Consider the following 22,900-nt stretch of genomic DNA (forward strand, 5'->3'; position numbering starts at 1 on the left):
GAAAGACAGAGAAAGAAGGAGATGAGGACTTAGAGATAAACGATCAGAGTCACAGACACAGGCAGAAATGGAGAGAGACAGCTGTGGAGGGAGAGAGAGACATTACCAGGTCAGTGAGAGGAGTGGAGAGAAAGAATTAGGTGCAGAGGTTTTTTTAAAAAAACTCATGCCAAGAAGGGCATAGAAACAATGACGTTTATCACTGAGTCTGCTGGTCCTGAGGGGCTGGGGGCTCAGACGCCCCAAGACCTGGGGCCTCTGGGAGTTGGCCTCTGGGAGGCCACTCCCACCTTTCCTCTGACTCAGTTTCCCAGGTGGCTCCTGGGGGCAGCTGACCACCAACTCCTGAGTTCAGCCCCCAGCCCCAGGGAGACAGATCCCAGCGCTCCAGTCGCCTCCTCAGCCCCTGGCACACACACGCACACGCATGTACGCCCAGACCCACACCAATTAGGTGCTGAACATTCACTCACAGCTCCACTTCCAGACAGCCGTGCCTCACAAGCCAGAGCACAGTCACACCCACAAACACGCACGTGTGTGCATCTTATTCCATCTGCCATTTGCCCAGACAAGCCCCTGGGGGACAGTCTGCCAGCGGCTGTCGGGAGAGGCCGTATGTGGGGCGACTGGGGTGGGCGAGAAGCGGGGAGAGACGAGGAAGAAAGAAAGGGACGGAGAGAAATACAGACACAGGATAAGAGAGATGAGAAAATGGGAGAGAAGCACAGAGCAAGAGAGAGAGAGGAAGAAACGGCGGGGAGAGACGGGGATGAGGGGAGCGATGGGGGGACCTAGGAGGAGAGGGAAGGGAGGCCCCTCTGGGCGCGGGGGATGGGGGCTGATGGCGGGAAGCGGGTGGAGCTGCCCGGCTCGGCCGTGACCTCACAGCCCCTGGCCCAGCTCAGCCCTGACGTCAGGCCCTGCTCCCGCCCCCGCCTGCGCTGGTCTTCAAAGGATCCCCCAGCTCTCCGGGCACAGGGCACAGAGAGACTGGGACAGGAGCCGAGGGAGAGAGCCGGCGGACCCGCAGCCATGAGACAGGTGTGTGCGTGTGACTGCGGCCCTGTGGGGGAGCCCCACGTCTGTGACAACGTGTGTGGGGAGACTGTGTGTGAGAGATTTCCCGTGTGTGCTCATGTGGGTGACAGCGAGTATCTGTGTGGGACAGTGACCACGTGAGGCTGTGTGTGGATGGCCATCCCGCCTATACGAATGTGAGATGTGACATGTCCATGTTTATCTTGCTGTAAATCCGTGTGTGTGTGTGTGTGTGTGTGTGTGTGTGTGTGCCAGGGATGGGGAGAGAGGGCCAGAGGGAGAGCAAGACTTGCCTGACACGTGGGTCTGGATTTCTCCTTTTATGTGTTCAACAAATCTTAGGTTGAACCAAATGAAATCGCCGATATCTGCTCACTTTTGACCTGTAAAAATGGCAATTTCATACAGTTCAATCTCAACTGTTACTATTTCTTCTCAAACTCTGCCCCGTTGTTCCAGACCCACGGGTGGGTGTCTGTGTGTCTGTTGCCTTGTGGGCATCTCCCAGAGTTGCTCCTTCCTGCCGAAAGGTGTGTTTGCCCAAGTCCACCTGTGTGGCTGTCAGAGGGGCGGGTCTCAGGATCCCTAAGTGCTACTTGAGGGCAGGTGTCTGGGGTCGTCTCCTAGAACGTGGGTGTTGTCCTATGTGGGCACATTCTGTGTGTCCCTCGTCACGTGTGACTATACCTGGGTGGAGGTTGTGTCCACGGCCAATACACGTGTGTCTGTGAGCGTTGCTGAGATTAGAACCCTCTGAATGCCCACCTATCTCTGTTCTCCCCAGCATGAACTGGGCCACCCCCAGAAACTCAGGCAGGGCCTGGTTTGGGGCAAAGGGACAGAGAAGGAAGATTCCAGAAGAAATAATAATAAATGTTAATATTGAGCGATTACTAACGCCAGGCTAAAAGCTCTCTCTTAGTTATGTCCTAGAGAAACATAACGTGAGCCACATACATAATCTAAAATTTTCTAGTAGCCACATTTAAAAAGGTAAAAAGAAACTGGTGAAATGAATTTTAATAATATGTTTGATTTAACCCCATGTATCAGGGACTGGCAAACTTTCTGAACAAGGCCGGATAGTCAATATTTGAGGTTTTGCAGGTCATACAGTCTGTTGCAACGACTGAACTTTGACGTAATGTGAAATCAGTCATAGACAACATGTGAACAGGCGAGTATGGTTGTGTGCCAAAAAAGTTTGACTTAAGGACACTGAAATTTGAATTTATAATATTAAAAATTATAATTTAAATTATAATATTAAATTAAAATTAAAAATTCTAATATAATTTTTATGTGTCACAAAATGTTCTTCTTTGACTTTTTTCAACCATTTAAAAACGTAAAAACCATTCTTAGCTGGCAGGTCGTGGTGAAAAGGTGGCAGGCATTCGGCCCTTGGTGCCAGAGTGTGCCGACCTCTGCTCTATATCAAAAATATTATCATTTCAGTCTGTAATCAATACAGAAATATTGAGATATTTTACCTTCTTTTTTGTACTCAGGCTTCAAATTCCAGATGTGTGAGCACATCTCACGCAGATGCTGCATTTTCCTTGGAAATACTTAATCTGTATTTAGATCTCGTAAAATTTACTGTTGAAAAGAAGCTTCATAGATCCCACTTGTTCCAAACATACTTAAAAGCTTTCCAATAACTGAGTATCAGTGTTTACATTTAAATCAGTTTAAATTAAATAAAATTTAAAAGTCAGCTCCTCAGTCACACTGGCTGCATTTCAGGTGCCCAGTAGCCACACGTGGCCGGTGACTCCTGCACTGCACAACACGGATCTTTAGCTTAATGGCTCATTTGACTCATAACAAGCCCATGAAGTGGGAACCGGTGACCTAGGAGGCCGTTTAGCACAGAGGAGGACCATGGAGCCAGGCTGTCTGAGTGACCTCCAGCAAAGGAATACACTTCCTGTGCCTCAGTTTCCTCATCTGTAACAGGAGAGAGGGTTCAAATCCCGGCCCCTCCACTTTCCAGGTGTGACCTTGGCCGGGTTGCTGTGCCTCTGTGCGACTCAGCTGCCTCATCCGTAAAACCGGGATGATGATAATAGTACCGACCTCATAGGGCTGTTGTGAGGATTAAACTGTTAGTGCCTAAGAGGCTTAGAGCAGCGCCTGGTACATACCATACTGCATTATTCTTTTAGACGGATATGATTATTACTGTTACCATCTCGACTCTAAGAAACCATTGATTGTGAGATGAATCATTATTTTATGTGCCACGAAGAAAGGGAGGGACCCTGCTAAACTGTGACACTCCATTGAGGGTAATCCTCATAGATTTAAGAGCTGTTAAAAATGTGAAAAAAGTGTATTAGAATCAATATAATCAGGCATTATGCCTCGATAACTGTTTGCCACAATTTTTTTCATTGATGAAAATAACTTTGCAGTAGTTAAGCGATGTTCTCTACAAAAAGGGGATGTTACCGTCCCCTTGGGGAAAAACACCCAGGAGGTCTTCCCTTCCCCAGGACGATTTCAGCACTCTTTTCCCTTGCTCTCCCCTCTCTGCGCTCCCAGCAGGACGTCCCCAAGCCCAGCCCTGCAGCGCGCCACTGCTCTGGCCTGGTCCGGCGGGTGCTGACCATCGCCTTCGCGCTGCTCATCCTGGGCCTCATGACTTGGGCCTACGCCGCGGGCGTGCCGCTGGCCTCCGATCGCTACGGCCTCCTGGCCTTCGGCCTCTACGGGGCCTTCCTGTCGGTGCACCTGGTGGCGCAGAGCCTCTTCGCGTACCTGGAGCACCGGCGGGGCGCGGCGGCGGCGCGGCGGGCGGCTGCGCGGGGGCCCCTGGACGCGGCCTCGGCGCACAGCGTGGCGCTGACCATCTCGGCGTACCAGGAGGACCCGGCCTACCTGCGCCAGTGCCTGGCGTCCGCCCGCGCCCTGCTCTACCCGCGCACGCGCCTGCGCGTCCTCATGGTGGTGGACGGCAACCGCGCCGAGGACCTCTACATGGTCGACATGTTCCGCGAGATCTTCGCCGACGAGGACCCCGCCACCTACGTGTGGGACGGCAACTACCACCAGCCCTGGGAACCCGCGGCGGCGGGCGCGGCGGGCGAGGGCGCCTACCGGGAGGTGGAGGCTGAGGACCCCGGGCGGCTGGCGGTGGAGGCGCTGGTGAGGACGCGCAGGTGCGTGTGCGTGGCGCAGCGCTGGGGCGGCAAGCGCGAGGTCATGTACACCGCCTTCAAGGCTCTCGGCGACTCGGTGGACTACGTGCAGGTGAGCAGAAGGTGCCCCCAGCCCCCATGACCAGAACGCCCCAATCCCACTTCCCTGGGTCCTTGCTTGATGTAGAGATTGGAACGGACCTCTTCCTTCCTCTGTGTATTCATTCATCCATTCAATGTAGAGATTCTTTCTTTCCCTCATTCTTCCATCCATCTATCCAATATGTAGATCATTCATTCCTTTTATTTTTTCATTTATCCTTTCAACATAGAGATTCATCATTTCTTCCCTTCTTCATGGGTTCATCCATTTGATGCAGACTCTTCTTCAGTCATTCACTCATCCATCCATCTAGTACAAAGGTCATTCATTCCTTTATTCATCCATTCAATTTAGAGATTCATTCACTGATGCATTGCATTAGTTTTCTATTGCTGCATAACAAATTACCACAAATCTGGCAGCTTGAAACAAAACACAATTATTACCTTATAGTTTCCATGAATCAGGAGTCTGGGCCAAGCTTAACTGGATCCTCTGTTCAGGGTATTATCAGGTTGTGGTCGTGGTGTCAGCTGGAGCTGGGTCTTATCTAGGGTTCAGGGGCCTCTTCCAAGCTCATGAGTTTGTTGGCAGAATTCATTTTCTTGCCATCATAGAATTCATAGTAGCTTGTCTCTTACAGACCAGCAAGAGAAAGTCTTTGACTTCTAGACCTTCTTTTAAAGGGCTCATCCGATTAGGCCAGGCCCACCCAGGATCATCTCCCTTTGATTCACTTAAAGCCAACAGATAGGGACCTTAATTACATTGCAAAACCCCTTCACCATTTCCACATAAGGTAATATAATCAAGGGAGATATAGCCATAGTCCATTGGTTAGAAGCAAGTTACAGGTCTTGCCCACACACCAGAGGAGGGTATTAAACAAGAGCGTGGGTCTCAGGGCAGTATCATCTTAAAATGGGATTAGACATTGAAAAGGACTAAAAAATTCAAAGTTACATTCAGATTCACTGCACAGTGTCTCAGCTGCTCATCCTTTATCCCTCCCCTCAAGCACCAGCCCCGTGCAGGGATCTGGTCTGACCCTGGCCTCTTTCACCCCACAGGTCTGTGACTCGGACACGAGGCTGGACCCCATGGCACTGCTGGAGCTGGTGCGGGTGCTGGACGAGGACCCCCAAGTGGGAGCTGTTGGGGGGGATGTGAGGATCCTTAACCCTCTGGACTCCTGGGTCAGCTTCCTAAGCAGCCTGCGATACTGGGTGGCCTTCAATGTGGAGCGGGCTTGTCAGAGCTACTTCCATTGTGTGTCCTGCATCAGTGGTCCCCTAGGTGAGCAGGGATAGGGCTTGAGAGGGCCATGGATGGGATAAAGAGGGAGAAGGGGAGCCGGCACAGGTTGAGGATGTGATTGAGATTGGAGACAAAGATGGGGCTGGGACAGGAATTGGGGATAGGGATAAGATTGGAAGCTGGAGGAGGGGATGATATTTGGCGTTGGGAATGGATGGGAGAAAGGGTATGGATGCAGATTTGGGTTGGGGCTGGGGGAGGGTTTGAGGAAAGGGAGAGAGTGTAGTTGGAGTCAAGGACAGGATTGGGGCCAGGTTTGGAGTTGGAAATGAATTTTTGAGTGAAGATGAGTAGGGGATGGGGCTAAGAATGGATGTGGGATTAGGGATGGGGTTGGGGTGGGTCAGGGACAGGATTAGGGGAAGTTTGGGATGAGTATGGGATTGATGATGGATTTGTGGTTGAGAACAAGATTGGGGCTGCCGTTGCCGTTGGAGGTAGGGCTGAGAGTGGTATTGAGATGGTTAAGGATGGACCTAGAATTGGAGATAGGGGATGGAGTTGGCATTAGCAGAGGCTGATACTCTTTTACTCCCCACTCCCACCTAGGCCTATACAGGAACAACCTCCTGCAGCAGTTCCTTGAGGCCTGGTACAACCAGAAGTTCCTGGGCACCCACTGTACCTTTGGGGATGACCGGCACCTCACTAACCGTATGCTCAGCATGGGCTATGCCACCAAGTAAGCTGAAGGGCTGGGTGGTCAGGTGTGTGCTGGAGGTCAATGAGTATCCCAGCAAGTGTGCGTGTGCGTGTGTGTGTGTGTGTGTGTGTGTGTGTATGCATGTGTTGGTAATTCTCCGAACTCAAGTAACTCGGACAATGGGCTGTACCAAGGGAGGCATTAGGGGAGATTGGAAGGTACCATAAGGGGCAGAGGGGGCATTTTCATTGAACCATGTGACCCAATGGACTTTATCAAGGAGGTCAGGGTGAGGGTGGGGAATTCTACCTGGAAGATACAACAGAGATGGGCCAAGATGGCTTTACCGTGGAGAAAGGAGATTACTCCAAGTGAGGTGGGAAGGGGAAGAGATGAATAGATAGAGTGGGATCTAAATAGAGTGAGCAAGAAGAATCAAGAGGGAAAGGAGGGGAGCAACCAAACTCTAGTGGGTGCCTCAGGAAGAAAAGATGTAATTCACTGAGACTCGAGGAGGAGATGGGCTAAACCAGGTGAGGTTCAGAAGAAAGTGGTGTCTACAAAGTTAGACCCAGTAAAAGGGCCAGAGAGAACCTGGGGACCCCATGCATTCATTTGCCCAACAAATATTCTTTAAGTGCCTACAATGTATTAAGCTGTAGGGAGGCAGCAGTATGAAAAAGAGACACAAATTCGTGCTTACATTGAGGGAGACAGACAATAAATAAGATAAATAAGTAGAATGTCTAAGTAGTATGTTAGATAATAATGCCTGCTAAGGAGATAAATAAAGCCAGGAAGGGAGATAGGAAGTTTTGGGGTAGGGAATGAAATGTTAAATAGGGTACCCGAGGAAAGAGAGGGATGGAGGCTGAAATAGTGCATCTGGAGCAATAGCAAGGGAGAGCGTCAGGAGAGGAGGACAGAGAGTTACTAGGGGGCCATTCATGAGCCGCCTGTAGGCCACGGTAAGAACTTTGAACTAAGATGAGGGAGCCCTGGGAGGGTTCTGAGTAGAGGGGTGACATGTTGTAACAGGATCCCTGCGGCAGCTGTTTTGAGTACAGACTGCAGAGGGCACCGCGGTCAGCAGGGAGCCCACTGAGGATGCCAAGTGACACCGGGAAAGGAGACTAGACACCGTTGGGGTAGAACAGTTTGACCCCTCCTAACAAACTGCTGTTGGCCACCTGATGACCTTCCATAAAAGGGCTTCTAGCCTCCTATGGGCTTAGCTGGACAGGGTAGGGGTTGATTAGTGATGTCTGCCATGGCCACAGGAGGGGACTTTATGTTCCCTTGAGAAGCTCTAACACATGGGCTACCTTAGGTGGGAACCATGCCTGGCTGGTTCCTCACCACGGGGCCAGCCAATAATGATGAGCGCCATAGTATTCATAACAGATTAATGACAGCATTAGTAACAGTGTCAGTAACCGCAATGATATTAGTAATGCAACAGTGATATTAGTCACAGTAAAAACAGCAGTGGTAGCTAACGTTTATTGGGCAAGTACAATATACTGATCCTAAGCACTTGGCATTTAATCCTCATTCAGTCCTCACCATAGCCCTGTTAGGTAGAAACCATGATGGATCCCATTTTATATATGAGAACTCCGAGGCCCAGAGAGGTTAAGAAAACTGGCCCCAGTGGCCATCTGGCCCCGCTTCCCGACTCCCGTCCGGCCAGCAGGGGGAGCCGTGCTGACCATTCCTTCTTCCCCGGGTCCAGGTACACCGCCCGCTCCCGCTGCTACTCGGAGACGCCCTCGTCCTTCCTGCGCTGGCTGAGTCAGCAGACGCGCTGGTCCAAGTCGTACTTCCGCGAGTGGCTGTACAACGCGCTGTGGTGGCACCGGCACCACGCGTGGATGACCTACGAGGCGGTGGTCTCGGGCCTCTTCCCCTTCTTCGTGGCGGCCACCGTGCTGCGGCTCTTCTACGCCGGACGCCCGTGGGCGCTGCTCTGGGTGCTGCTGTGCGTGCAGGGCGTGGCGCTGGCCAAGGCGGCCTTCGCGGCCTGGCTGCGGGGCTGCGCGCGCATGGTGCTGCTCTCGCTCTACGCGCCCCTCTACATGTGCGGCCTCCTGCCCGCCAAGTTCCTGGCGCTGGCCACCATGAACCAGAGCGGCTGGGGCACCTCGGGCCGGAGGAAACTGGCGGCCAACTACGTCCCTGTGCTGCCGCTGGCGCTCTGGGCTCTGCTGCTGCTCGGCGGCCTGGTGCGCAGCGTGGCGCACGAGGCCACGGCCGACTGGAGCGGCCCTTCGCGGGCCGCCGAGGCCTATCATCTGGCCGCCGGGGCGGGCGCCTACGTGGGGTACTGGGCGGTCATGCTCACGTTCTACTGGGTGGGCGTGCGGAGGCTCTGCCGGCGGCGGGCGGGGGGCTACCGCGTCCAGGTGTGAGGCCAGGTGCGCGGGGCGCCCGCCCAGGGGCGTTCAGGGGAGGCGCAAGGAGACCTGACGGGGCCCCGGGGCTGCGAACTTGCTGGCGGATTCTCTGGGCCTCAGTTTCCCTCCTCTGTGAAGTGAGGGGGTCGACCCAAGATTTTGCAGCCTGGACTCTCTTTTGGGGCTGGGACTTCTGGGTCTCTGGGAAGGGGTATTTATTGAACAGGGTGTGGATTTTTAGGGGTGGGGAAAGGGGTCCCCACATGCTGTCCTGGGCCCAATTTCTCCCTGTCCTTATTTAATCTCCATTCGTACTGTGTGATTAGGATATAATAAAGAATTTTATTTATTTTCTTCTGAGTCTCCTCCCTTTTTTGAGAACTGAGGGGGCTGCACGGTCAAGAATTGAGGACTCATGGCTGAGTCTTGGTGCCAGCTCTTTGAATCTAGACAGGATACCCTCCTTCGTTGGAGCCTCGGTTCCCTCTTGGAAGATAGGGGTATTAATTCCATGGGTCAGGGTTGTTGTGAGGGGACAATTTCTCAACCTGTCATTCACAGCTTGTTATGGCGCACCAACCACATGCCGACACTGTTAGGCACTGTGGATGGAGTTTCCCTGGTCCATCCGCTCGGCTACTAAGAAAGGTAACTCAAACCTTCTCTCCCAAAAGCCCCAGCACCTCACCTTAGCTTGCTTCGTATCTCACTGAGAAAACACAGGTGACAAGAAGAAGACTCTCAGAGTCCCCACCTCCACGTCTTCCCATTCATCTGCAACTGTGCCCACACAGGCCACCTTCCCCTGTTACTGAGGGTGAACAGTCTGTGCTCTGAGCCAATGCCAAACCCTTCCACTTGGGCACTAGACCTCATGCCCTCTGATGTACTCAAAGATCTTATTCCCACGGTTCTTCCCGCCTCTCCTCCATCATCAGTGCTTCCCTCTCTCCCGGGTCTTTCCCATCAGCACCTAAATGTGCTGTTACTCTGATTTTTTTTTTTTTTGAGGAAGATTAGCCCTTAGCTAACATTTGCTGCCAATCCTCCTCTTTTTGCTGAGGAAGACTGTCCCTGAGCTAACATCCGTGCCCATCTTCCTCTACTTTATATGTGGCTTGCCAAGTGGTGCCATGGCTGCACCTGGGATCCGAACTGGTGAACCCCGGGCCACTGAAGGGGAACGTGTGAATTTAACCACTGCGCCACCAGGCTGGCCCCCTGTTACTCTCTGATTTTTAAGACTCCCTGTCTTCACTTTAGTTTCCCCTCAAGCTACTGTCCCATATTTCTAACAGCAAAATTCCTTGAAGGCTGTCTCTATTGGTCTTCAATGCTCTCCCACAAAGTTTGCCCATTTAAAGTGTATAATTCAATGGTCTTTAGTAAGTTTATAGATTTGCGTAGCCATCATCATAATCTTCCCAAAGGAACCCCACAGCGGTTGGCCTCTCATTCCTCACCCCTCTTCCCCACCCCAACCCTCCCAGTTAGGCAACCATGATGGACTTTCTGTCTCTATGGATTTGCCTATTCCGGACATCTCATATAAATGGAATCATGCAATGTGTGCTCTTTTGTGGCTGACTTCTTTCATTAAGCGTGTTTTCAAGGTTCATCCATGTTGTTGTACGTATCAATGATCCACTCCTTTTTATCACCAAATAATATTCCATTGCAGGAATATAGCACATTTAGTTTACCCAGTTACCAACTGATCGACATTGAGGATGTTTCCACATTTTGGCTATTGTGAATAATGATATGAACATTCACATGTAAGTTTTTGTGTGGATGTATGTTTTTAATTTTCTAGCGCTGGAATTGCTGAGTCATATGGTAATTCTATGTTTAATTTATTGAGAACTGCCAGATGGTTTTCCACAATGGCTGTACCATCTTACATTCCCACCAGCAAAGTATGAGGATTCTGGTTTCACTACATCCTCACCAACATTTGTTATTACCCAACTTTTTGATCATAGCTAGCGTGTGAAGTGGTATCTCATTGTGGTTTGATTTGCATTTCCCTAATGACTAAGTATATTGACTCCCACTGACTTGTAAACCCATGCCCAAGAGAGGGTCGCCCCCACCGCTCCATGGAAATTGCTCTTGTCAAGTTCACCAATGATTTCCACATTGCCAAAACCAATGGCCAATTCTCAGGCCTCCTGTTTCATAATCTGGCAGCAGCTGACCCAGTTGATCCCTCTCTCCTCCTCGAAATGCTTCCTGCACTTGGCTTTCAGAATGCCACAGCTGCCTTGCTTCCCCCCTTGGCTTTCCTTTTCGGTTCCTCTTAATGTTGCTGATGCTTAATTTTGGAGAAACAACTTCTCATCTCCTTCTCTTATCCACCTACACTCGTTTCCTCTGTGCATCCACTGTTATGGCTCTGAATGCCTCATTCATGCTCCATGCCTGGAGGTGGGATGCTGAAACTTATCTTCAGATCAGACTTTGCCCCTAAACTCCAGACTTGTACATCCAACTGCCTCTGAGACATTTTCACTTGGATACCTAATAACTAGACCCAACTCCTGATCTATCCTCCCTTCCTCCTCCTTAACTCCCATGAAACCTGCTCCTCCATTAGCTCAGTAAATAGAACTCCATCCTTCCAGCTGCTCAGACCAAAAATGCTAGAGCTGCACTGTCCACAACAGGAACCAACACCACATGGGACTATTTCAATTTTCATTCATTCATTGATTCAATCAATCAGTCATAAAAATGTTTACCAAGTACCTATTGGATTCCAAAACCTGCCATGTTTGCAAATACGGAAGTGATTAAAAGCCTGCCTTCCAGAAGTGCCTAGTCAAGGCAACAAAGAGTGTAACCAATGGTTAAAGATCCAGTTAAGGATCCCCAGACACAGGCCTCTATGAGGGGGGCAATTTAGATTTAAATTAGTAAAGCTATAAAAGATTATAATTTCGGGCCTTCAGGTGCACTGGCCACATTTCACATGCTTCAGGGCCCCATGTGGCTGGTGGCTGCCATACTAGACAGCAGAGATCTAGAACATTTCCATCATGGTGGAGAGTTCTACGGGACATCGCTGCTGTCCTGACCCCTGATCCTTGACCCTCCTTTTTTCTTTCTCTCGTCCTTAACATTCTGATCCATCAGCAAATCCCACTGATTCTACCTTCAGGACAGATCTAGAACCACTGCTCCTCATCTTCGTGTCACCACTTTGTCCACGAGCTGCATCTGTCCTGGTTTAAAGCTGCTATCTCATTCTGGATGACGACAGCACCTAACAGTGACCCCTGCTTCCACCCTTGCCCCCTACAGTCTGTTACCCAGGCACTAGCCGTGTAAATCAAATCAAGTCATGACCTTTCTGGGCTCAGAAACCACCCATGATCTCATCCTGAGGAAAATCCAGACCTTACAGTGACCGAGGTCCTGCATGATCTGGTCCGTGTTCTCTGTGACCTCACTGCATACTCATTGCAGAAACCCCTGCTCCAGCTGCACTGGCCTCCCAGCTATTCCCTCTGCACCAGGCGCGATCCTGCCGTTTCTTCTGCCTGGAACACTCTGCACACAGATATCCACATGGCTCACGCCCTCCTTCCCTTCTTTTTCTTTCAATATATTTTATTGAAAATAAATACGTTATTCTTTAATTATACTGGCAGACATCACTTGAATGTATGCAGAATGAGTCACTGCTATTCCTGTGTTAGATACCAGAAGCAGAACTACATTCAAGTGTGGGGCCTTCTCCAAAGGTCCACCCCACCCCCAACATTCCCTATCTCTGTTTCCTGCTTTATTTTCTCCATCAAACATATTACACGACTTCATGAATATTTTATTTTGCTTAAATTTCTTGTTTACTGTCAGACCATTCATTAGAATCTAAATTCCATGTGGGTGCAGACTTTTGTCTGTTCTGATTTCTTTTTTTTTTTTTTAAAGATTTCCCTGAGCTAACATCTGGTGCCAATCTTCCTCTTTTTTTCCTTCTTCTCCCCAAAGGCTCCCAGTACCTAGTTGCATATTTTAGTTGTAGGTCCTTCTAGTTCTGCTATGTGGGACACCACCTCAGCATGGCTTGATGAGTGGTGCCAGGTCTGCGCCCAGGATCCGAACCAGTGAAACCCTGGGCCCCCAAGTGGAGCGTATGAACTTAACCACTCGGCCATGGGGCCAGCCCCTGTTCTGATTTCTTCATTGCTGTCTCTACAGTGCCTTGAAAATGCGTGACACATAGTAAGCACTCGGTAAATCTCTGCCGAATGAATGAATCAGTGAGGGGAAGACGTCAGTGAATGAGAATGAGTACATGCCCAGAAGGAATTTATCTTTTAGATGGGGAAGACACAAAACCAAATAAGAAAATAAGTTTACATTAGGTCTGGATGAGTGCTAGGCACAAGCTAAAATAGGGAGCTGTCAGTCATGGGGAAGGGGAGCAGTCAGAGAAGGTGACATTTGAGCTGAGACCTGCGGGGTGATAGGCAGGTGGCTTCGTGAGATTCACAGTAGTTATTTCAAGTACGAAAGGTCAGCACATGCAAAGGTCCAGAGACAGGAGTGAGCTTTCCATGTTCAACGGACAGAAAAAGGCAGCCAGTGGGCCTAGAGATTAAAGAGGGGGATGAGAGGGAGGTGGGGTCAGTAAATAAACACAGTGCCCGCCGCACAGAGTTGTCGGGGCGGGGGGGGGGAGGTTAAGTGGGTTAACACAGTAAAGGCTCTTCTGAGTTAACTAAACAAAAAAGGGAGAAAACATTATTCTAGGGAGGAAATAGCATGGAATCAGGTCCTGGAAAGGGCGAGAAGAACCATTATGAACACAAGGAAGGAGCAGAGGCCAGAGAAACTGTGGGGTAGAAAGATCAAGGAGGAAAAGTGGTGGTGGGGGATAAGGCTAGCGAAGTCAGCAAGGGCCACAACCTGGGGCCTTGCAGGCCTTGATAAGGAATTGGATTTTGTTCCGATGGCAAGAGGGAGCCACTGAAGGGTTTTGAGCAGAGGAGTGACCCGAGCTGACATTCTTTAAAGTGGCTGCCATTGTGATGGACTGCGGTGGGACAAGGCTGAGCAGAGGCAGGGAAGCCAGTGGGGACGCTGCTGCAGTGACCCAGGCAAGAGATGGTGGTGACTGGGACCACAGAGAGACGGCACCTTTGTGAGATGTTTGGGAATTAAAATACTGACACTTGGAAATAGATTAGAAGAAGAGGAAAACTCAGGTTTCTGGCTGAGCAGCTGGGTGGATGGTGGTGCCCGTCATGACAGTGGGACAGCCTGGGGAGGAACGGACTTTCAGGGCGACATCTAGGACTCTGATTGACGGTGTCTGCTGCAGGAGGCTGCCAGAAATCTGCGGAGGGGTCTGAGCTTGTACCGAAAACCCTCAGCACGGGTCCTTGTGCTGCGACAGCTGTGCATGTTACTATTATTGCGGACGCCTATTCACCTGCGCATGTTCGGGGTAGGCGGCCCCTCCCCCCGTTAGTAGAGACCACCTTCAAAGATAAAAGACTCTATAGAGCTGAAATATATTCTTTATTTTAGAAATGCAAATAGGATAAAGAAGGGAGAAAAAGATACCTTTGTCAGTTGCCACTGAAGTACCATCGAAAGAACATCCTGGGGAGACAAGGAGGGGTTTGAGTGTGTGGGGAAGAGATTAAGGACCAGAAATCTGGGTCCTGGAAGCCTGGATCCCAAAGGCAGGGCGTGGACTCCGGGGCCTGAGGGAGGAGGGGCTGGGAGCCTGGACTCCTGGGTCTGAGGAAGAAGAGAGAAGGATGCTGGGACTCTGGAGTCCCCGGGACTCACCACGCCAGCAATGTCAGACTCGCTGATGCTATGGCCGCGGTGGCCGCTAGCAGGCACTGGTTGCTGGGCGTCAGGGCTTCGGGCGTGGCCAGCAGCTCGCCCAGACTCGGTCTCCAGGGTTCGATCATCTCCGCCTCCCGCGGCGCCCAAAGTAAAACTTCGCGAAAGGAGCTTTGGAGCTCGGTCTCCTTGATCGGGGGCGAGCCCGTCACTGCGGAGGCGCGCACGTCAGCCGGGTGCTAGCCCGGCCCCCCGCGCAGCCCGGCCCTCCACGCAGCCCCGCCCGCACCGTTAAGAAAGAAGTAGAGCCGCGCCAGGAGGCGCTGGTCGTGCTTGATCACGCAAGAGAAGGTCCCGCGGTGCGTGGGCTGCACCGGCCGGATCCGCGCCAGGTAGCCTTCGGCCCGCGGTATGTCTCGGAAGTAGGAGGGGTCCTGAGTCCGGAGCTGCGGGACGCTCGGGCTGAAGCAGCGAGAGGAGCGGTGCCCCGTCCCCGCCCCGAGCCCATGTCAGGTTCTCTGCGGCCCGACTCTCCGAACCGCAACCTACAAGGCCCGCCCCCGAGCTAGACCACGCCCCCTCGAGCCTCGGCTCCCCCGTCAGTGCTGACTCGCTGGTCCTCCACGCAGAGCCCGCCTCCCAAGTCTTGGCTCCACCCCCTGGGCCTGGTACTTATTTTCCGGCCCTGAATACTTATGCATAAGCCACCCCCTGAGCCCCGGTCGTGCTTTCTGAGCCTTGATCCCTCCCCTAAACGCCAGGACCCTCCCCTTGTAGGAAGCCTGAATCGAGACCGAGCTCCCGTGACACCCACCGCCTGGGTCCTGACCACCCATCCTCTAGTAAAGCGTCACCCGCCTGCTAAATCCTCTGCGCCGGCCCCGCCCCGACTCACACCTCCTCCTGCGAACCTCCAGGAATAGGTGATCTCCTCTTTAGGCAGCTGGAAGTTCACGGTGCAAGAGAACATGGCCTGCTGACCCCGGGTCACCGTCACATCCTGAACTGAAGACGGGCCGCGTCACCATCCCGGCCCCGCCCCAGGCCACCCCCTTCCCCGCTCTGCTCTCGCTGCTCCGGTTCGTCGGGTTCCTGGCCCTCCCAGGCCCCGCCCCTCACCTGGGCAGTCCAGCGGGAGGTCGCAGACTGTGGAGTAGCAGCCGCGGCAGCGGAAGCGCCGAGCGACCTCCTGGAGTCCTGTGGGGCGGGAATGCGGGGTCTGGGCTCCCTCTGCCTTCCCCAGCCCGCGTCCCCTTGGCCAACTTAAAGTGTGTTTAGCCTTCCTGGGTTCCATCGGCGGACACACTCTGGACCCCGCCTCCCCTGCGCTCATTGGCTCTCTCACCACTAGGATTCCTATTGGTTTGCTTTGGCTTTCAGACCCGCCTTCTCTGAGGTTTGTGAACAATACCTGGTTGACTGACGTTCCTCCAGGGCTTTTAGTGGCCTCCTACGGATCGGAGGCCCACCCATGCTCTCCCACTCGAAGTTCTACGTTTCATTGCCGACCACCTCCTTCCTCCCCCAATTCTGAGCTTTGAATGAATTGCTTACCGCAGGGAGGGATGCAGGCCGGGGCTGTGGAGAGAGAGGAAGCATTACTACCCTGCAAGTCGCGGGAGGTGCTGAAGCTTCCCTACAGGGTGTTACTGGGCCGGATGCATTCCTCCGAGGGGGCAGAGCAAGGCCTGCAGCGGTCCACCCAGGGGGCGGGGTCAGGGCTGCGGTGTTCCACCTGAGGACCGGACCAGGCCTGCAGCATCCCACTGAGAGGTCAGGTACAGGCCTGCTGCATGCGCCAAGGAGGCTGGGCCAGCTCTGGTGTATTCCACTTGAGGGAAGGGGGCTACATCCTGGGCGATGCTCGGAGAGAACAGGGTCGAATTAGGGGACCCAGTTAGAAAAGAGGTGTGGCCAGGCTGGAAGTAGCCCACTAAGGAGGCCCAGTTGGATAGGAAATCCTTCACAGTGTGGGCAGGGCCAGACCCAGAGATCCAGGAAGAGGTCCGGGCTCATCTGGGACAGGACCATCCCAAGAAGGGGTCCTAGTAGAGAAAACCTTTGGCCGAAGGGGCAGGACCAGACCCAGAGTGGTCGATGCTGGGAAAGAGGCCGTGTCCAGAGTGGCCCACCAAGGGAAGCAGGTTGGGCCAGGATAGAAGAGATGGAAGAGACGGAAGAGAGACGGCCAGGATATTGGACTAGAGAGAGCCGCTGGAGTCTCTGTGCGTGCCTGGGGGAAGGAGACGGAATCTGTTTTACCTTCTTTAAGCTGTGTAATGACCTCCTGTATTTTCTGCGCAGCATCAGGGAAGGCAACCTCAAAGGACCCTGGAGGGTGGAGGGGGGCCTTGGAGTAAAGGCCCTTCCCCTATGGCTGGCCGAGCAGGCCAGTACTGTGATGGTGTCTCGGCTTCTTGCCCAGCCCCTCCCCATCCCTGTCTCTGGTATATACCACATCCTCCCTGATTCTCACCTCCTCCCACCCTGTCTACCGGGAGGGCTAACGAGTCCCCAGTCTCCTTCCATCTGCTTCCTAACCATCTCTCTGATGGAACCCATCATCTACATTTATCTTGTTGAGAGGAAACATTCCTCATCAAGGCGTACTGGGCCCTATATGGTCTGGCCTAGTTTCCTCTCCCTATGACTCACCTTTCATTTCTTCTAATAGCAAAAGAACCACATTCTCCAGCACCTTAGGGCCTTTGCACGTGCTGGCTTCTCTTTCCCCCTACTCCTCTCATCCTTCATGTTGACCCTTGGGTCACCACATTAGAGGTTTTCCTTAACCACAAATCTAGTCGAATCCAGTTCCCTACTTTTGTCTCCCATAGTTCAATGCCCCATTCATTCCATTCAGAGCTCTCACCAGTTTGTAATTGCATCTATTTATATAATGGTGATCATTTAAGTCTGTCTCTTAAGTAAGTGGACATGTCCTTCTTTAGTGCTGTGTCCTCAGAACCAAGGAGAGGGCCCTGAGTCTTAGCAAATGCTCAATGAGGATGAGTAGAATGAATTCCATGGAGACCACAACTGGTGGCCGGTGGCCCCAATCCATCTCTTGGATGTGTTACATTTGGCCTGGAAAGTATTTAAAAAAACAAAATGAATGAGTTGCCATCATGTGAAATTTGGAAAAGTCACATAAAATGTTTGGCATCTCTCTAAAAAAATTTGGAAGCGCTATAACACTGTATTTCAACGAGGCAGCCATTCGATGGAGCTTAGGCACCCGCCCCTTCTCCATCATCCCCAGACACGATTCACTTCTGCTTCTCTTTCACTTTTTTATGTTCTCTGTCCTTAGGGGTGACTGACTTTTGGACACTGTCACGGCCTGCAAACTGTAAGGTTTTGTGCTTTTTCCAAAGTGGATGGCTGGATTGATGGAGTGGCGGAAGTGGTTTTGGAAATCTGAAATGTGGAAGGAACTGCGCCCCTCCCAAATTCATGTGCTGAAGTCCTAACCCCCAGTTCCTCCGAATGTGACTGTACTTGGAAACAGAATCTTAAAGCGGTCATTAAATTAAAATGAGGTCATCAGAGTGGGCCTTGATCCAATATGACTAATCTCCTTCTAAGAGGAAGTTTGGACACAGATAGACACAGAGGGAAGACCATGTGAGGACACAAGGAAAAGATGGTCATCTACAAGCCAACGAGAGAGGCCTCAGAAGGGACCAACCCTGCCGACACTGACACCATGATCTTGGGCTTCTAGCCTCCAGAATTGTGAGAAAATAACTATCTGTTGCTTAAGGCCTCCAGTCTGTGATACTTTGTTACAGTGGCCCTAGCAAAATAATCCACCGGGATTGCAAGTGCCTCCAAATGTCTATTTTCTCTTTAGGAACAGAACACTCCATTTCAGCCAGGAAAGGAGTCCCCAGATAAAAGACTACATTTCGCAGTGTTCCTTGCAGCCAGTTGTGGTCATATGATCTAGTTGTGGTCCCATGACCAGGTTCTGGCCATTGAGATGTAAGTGGAAGAGTCATGTGGGAGAGTCAACAGGAAGAAGCTTTAAAAGAGAAGTGATGTCATCTTATTGATCCCTTCCCCTTTCTCCATTCTGCTGCCTGAAATTTGGATTTGATGGCTGGAGCTCCAGCAGTCATATAGGACCATGAGGACAAGGGCTATAACCTAGGATGGTAGAGCAGAAATCTAGAAGGAGCTTGGGTCCCCAAGAATATAGAGCTGCCACACTAGCCTTAATGGCCTACCTCAAGTCTTACTTTAATGGGAGAAATAAACTTTTAGCTTGTTTATGCCATTGCAGGTTCCTCTGCGATTTAAAACCATACAAAAAGGGAGAGAATGGAGCATATTGGCAAGAGTGTGGCTGAAGTGATGCTCACTGGGTATAAACTGGAGAGGGGGGTCACTGAAGCCAGGAAGTGGGTTCAGAATGAGGGGTCAAGGACTTAGAGGTCTCTCCTTGGCCACAGAGCAGGCGTGTGGTCTGGAGATGGGAGTATGATCAGGAGGATGTGGTCAGAGTGGGGCGCTCAAATCAGAGGCCAGGATGTTGGAGTCATCATCCAGGGAATATCTTTGGGCCAAACCCAGGACCTGGAGGGGAGGGTGAGTGTGGGCTATACTAAGTGGGCCATGGAGCAGGGTGTGTTCTCTGTAGAGTAAATCATGCCAGGAAAGTGGGGATGGAGTGAAATGTCTAAAGAGGCCAAGGGGTGGGGTTATATCAAGTGAACCACAAGGGGGCGCGGGTGGACGTTGTCAAGTCTTCCCCAAAAGTGCGTGTCATTAGGAGCTTCAGCTGTTTCTGATCATCTGAGTTTGAGTCCTGGCTCGTCCATCTACGAGCACACCTGTCTCAGATCTGAGATATCCATCCCAAGTCCTCCTCCCTCTGTGACTCTGGCCAAGTGAATGAACCTTCCTGATCCACAATCTCCTCATTTATAAAATGGGACGACCCCAGTGTCTACCTCACGAGTTTTTAATGCCATACAACCTAAAAGCATCCCCATCCCAAATGATGTGCCAGCCGCCGTTTAATGACTGCGTGAGAAGGTCTGTCAGCGCTTAAAATAGTGCCTGGCAGACAGCGTTACGGAAGGGGCAGCTATTAGTACGACCGTCCCCAAGTTTGAGTTGGGGAAACTGAGGCACAGAGAGGTTAGGAAGGTGGCCCAAGGTCACATAGCTAGATTTGAAGCCAGGCACTTGGGCTCCAGAGCCTCTGCGTGTAACCACTGCCTGTGGTGTATTCCCTGCTCTCTACACCATAACACCCACTGCATGGTTTATATATGGTCTCACTCCACCACCAAGAGCCACTCTAAGTCAGCACGTCCATCTCTCAGGTCCTCCATCTGGGAGAGACTGGGGTGGGAGCGGGGGGGTCATCCTGGCTTCTTCCCATCCTCCTCATCCCACATACATCTGGTCCAGCTATCTCCCGAGTCTGTCTTCCCTGTCTAGCTGAGCCCCAACTTTGTCATCTGGAAAATGGGGCCATGAAACCCCACCTCACAGGCCTGGTACGAGGATTTCCTTAAGGGGGATAATTGGCATAAATAACTCTCTGTCTCGCAGACACAGCCTCTCCCATGTACAGACAGGTTTGGCAGAGACACAGTCAAATTCTTGATCTTCCTTCTCCTCCATTCTCATGCCCCACCCCCCTCAGCTCAGCCCTCATCTTGGCCCACCTGGACCACTGAGACTGGCCTGGGCCACCACCGACCATCTCCCCACTGGTCTCCCTGCTTCTCCCTTTGTCCCCCATGGCCTTAGTCAAATCCTGTCTCTCTCTCCCTTCTCAAAATCCTCCAATGGCTCCCCTATCTCAGAGCAAAAGCCAAAGTCAGTCCAAGGGCCTACAAGACTGGTTCTCAAAGCGTGTTCCTGGAGCAGCAGCGGCACATGGAAACTTGTTAGAAATGTCCACTTCCAGGCCCCACCTCAGACCTACTGGTCAGAAACGGAGGGTGGGGCCCAAGGGTCTGCATCTTAACAGGTTCCCAGGAGATTCTGATGTACGCTGGGCTTGAGAACCACTGGCCTAGAAGGCCCTACAGGATGTGCCCCTTTCTGCCTCTCTGATTGCATCTCCTCTCACTTTCTCCCTTAATGACTCCACTCCAGCCCCACTGGCCCCAGGGCCTTTGCACTGGCTCTTCCCTCTGCCTAGATGGCTCTTTCCCCAGATTATTGACATGGCTCTCACTGTCACCTCCCTCAGGTCTGTGCTCAATTGGACCCTCTCACTTGTGCCTTCCCTCACCAACCTATTTAAAATGATCACCCCATCGGCCACCTCGCTCCTTTCCCCTCTCTGTTTTCCTCCACAGCACGGATCGCCAACAGACATACTGTAGTGTTTCACTGATTATGTTTATTGTCTGTCCCCCATCCCTCCCTACAATATAGGCAACCTGAGGGCAGGTAGTGTGCAGTTTTGGGCACAGCTGGGTCCCTAATGTTGTTCCTGGCACATTCAATAAGTATCTGTGGAACGTATTGCACCAGCTTCTCCCGGCCTCCAGTCCATCCTCTGCACAGCCCTGGAGGATCTTTCTATACCCCGAGCTGATGCTCCCCGCCCATCACCTGCTCACAGCCTGCTCCTCCAGGACAGAATCTCAGGTCTCCCTGACCTTTCAATTGAACCCTGGACCATGTATCTAGCTGACTCCTGGATGTCCCCGGGACCCCTCACAGTCACTGCGTCCTAGCTCAGCTCACCATCTACCCTACTCCTGCTCCTTCTCCTGGGCCCCCCTCCACCGGGATGGCCCACTGCCCACGCAGGCCGACGCTGTCCTCTAACCCCCCCCCTGAACAGCCCATCAGACCCAAGCCCCATCCCTCCTGCCCTCGACTCTCTCAGCAGGTCCCCTCTTCACCTTCACAGCCCCCGCCCCAGCTCCAGCCTCCTTTCGCCCAGCCTCCACTCAGGCCTCCCAGCCTCCACTCTCTCCTGGCTCCAGTCCATGCCCCACACAGCTCTAGAGAACCTTCTACACCCAGAGCTAGGCTCTTTCCTGCTTTTTTTTCTGTGACAAGACAGCCCACATGGGGAGAAAGGGCGTCTCCTTGGGTCCCGAGCCCCCTGCCAGCTCCAGCTCCTCAGGTCCTGCTTTAGGGGTGGGGGATCCCCCAACTGAAGTCTTCTCCATGCCGGCCCCCCAGACACCTCTTGGATGGACAGGAAGCTCCCCATCTTTGGGGTTTTTGCCAAAAAGCTTGGTGGACAAGAGCAGGAAGCAAAAGGAGTAACTTTAGACGTAGAAACAAGCCCTGAGCCCCGGACCTCTGCGGTGGCTGGTTTATGCTTCTCAGCAGCACTCGGGCCTCCCTCCACCCCCAACAGTTCCAGTCTCTGGCAGATTCAGGGGGATCACGTGTCGTGTGACCATGGTGACCTGGTGTGATTATTGCTAACGCTGCCCCTCGGCCACCAGTGTTCCCTCAGCCCCGAGGCCCCTCGGCAGGGCCACACTCGTGTGTCTCCAGAGCTGTACTCTGGTGTCCCGCCCACCCCAAGGCTGTCACATGTGCCTGTCTCTCTTTACGGCCGACACAGAACAATCTTCTCCCTGTTCCTACCTGCGTTCCTCCCCCCGTAATAGCCTCACAGGTCAAAAATGTGGGATCACTTTGTTAACTATGAGGAACAGACATATGTTTTATCCTAGAGAAAGAGCCCCTCCCTGGGGTCTGTCTCATCAGGGGGCCCCTCCCCTCTTGCTGGGGCTTCTGGCCATCCTGGGAGGCAGGGAGACGGTCCCACCTCACAGGTGGGTAAGTTGAGGCCCAGCGGGAGAAAGCGACATGTCCAGAACTGCATAGCCAGGAAGAGGAAGAGACACACAGCCAGGTCGGAACTCACGTTTACCTGATCCCAACAAGGCTTCAGGCTCTAGTCACTTCTGCCCTGTCCCTTCACCTCCTGCCAGCATCACCCATCCTTTCTCCCCACAAGTAACCAGGCTCACTCAGCTTCCCAGCTCCACCTCCTCCCAGATCACTGCCACATTCTGGCCGTCCTCCCGGTACACACGTCTGCCTCTTGGGGCTCTGAGCCCACATCTCCCACCCGTGCCGTCCTCACCCTACTCACCCCGGGCAGCGGCCATCTCCTGGAGGGAGTGGGTCATCTGGGTGAAGGCGTCGTGCAGGTGGTTTCTCTCATCGTAGTCTGGGGGTGGGGGGGCGGTGGGGGGAGTGGCTGGGGGAGGCAGCCCTCCCCACACCACCATGGCCACAGTGTGGACAATCTCAGTCTCTGAGTCTCTGTCCCTCCCCAGACTCTATCCTATCTTCTCTGAGTCTGTCCCCCCCAGTCTCTAGCCTCCCCTCTGTGAATCTCTGCCCCGGCTCCAGTCTCTATCTTCCCCTCTGATTCTATGCCCCTAGTGCTCCATCCTTCCTTCTCTGAGTCTGACTCCCTCGGTCTCCATCCTTC

The 22,900-nt window shown here is 52.5% G+C and overlaps 2 protein-coding genes across 3 annotated transcripts in view; one reads left to right on the forward strand and one right to left on the reverse strand.

The window, feature by feature from the left end:
* Positions 1-922: 922 nt before the first annotated feature.
* Positions 923-8,927, forward strand: LOC124251180 (hyaluronan synthase 1). Its single transcript, XM_046683737.1, has 5 exons — positions 923-1,044; positions 3,595-4,299; positions 5,361-5,586; positions 6,157-6,289; positions 7,986-8,927. Exons 1-5 carry the CDS (start codon positions 1,036-1,038, stop codon positions 8,659-8,661), a joined length of 1,749 nt encoding a protein of 582 aa, XP_046539693.1. The 5' UTR covers positions 923-1,035; the 3' UTR covers positions 8,662-8,927.
* A 5,235-nt stretch (positions 8,928-14,162) lies between these two features.
* The window catches only part of SPACA6 (sperm acrosome associated 6), a 9,840-nt gene continuing 1,102 nt past the window's right edge, over positions 14,163-22,900 (reverse strand). Inside the window, exons 2-9 of one of the 2 annotated variants that reach the window (XM_046683748.1) lie at positions 22,556-22,633; positions 16,720-16,788; positions 16,012-16,035; positions 15,577-15,654; positions 15,353-15,462; positions 14,747-14,903; positions 14,458-14,668; positions 14,163-14,265 (exon numbers count right to left, since the gene is read on the reverse strand). In XM_046683748.1, coding sequence (XP_046539704.1) covers positions 14,232-14,265; positions 14,458-14,668; positions 14,747-14,903; positions 15,353-15,462; positions 15,577-15,654; positions 16,012-16,035; positions 16,720-16,788; positions 22,556-22,633 — 761 coding nt within the window. In that variant the 3' untranslated portion in view covers positions 14,163-14,231. Of the gene's footprint in view, positions 14,266-14,457; positions 14,669-14,746; positions 14,904-15,326; positions 15,463-15,576; positions 15,655-15,868; positions 17,773-22,555; positions 22,634-22,900 lie in introns of those variants that run through there. The other variant, XR_006891686.1, reaches the window with a different exon arrangement.

The sequence above is a fragment of the Equus quagga genome, chromosome 13 (assembly GCF_021613505.1).
Source record: "Equus quagga isolate Etosha38 chromosome 13, UCLA_HA_Equagga_1.0, whole genome shotgun sequence".
Taxonomy (NCBI): Eukaryota; Metazoa; Chordata; class Mammalia; order Perissodactyla; family Equidae; genus Equus; species Equus quagga.

Coding starts and splice junctions, on each gene's coding strand:
- LOC124251180 (XM_046683737.1), top strand. Junction 5,587..6,156: donor CTGCATCAGTGGTCCCCTAG/GTGAGCAGGGAT, acceptor ACTCCCACCTAG/GCCTATACAGGAACAACCTC. Junction 6,290..7,985: donor AGCATGGGCTATGCCACCAA/GTAAGCTGAAGG, acceptor CCCCGGGTCCAG/GTACACCGCCCGCTCCCGCT.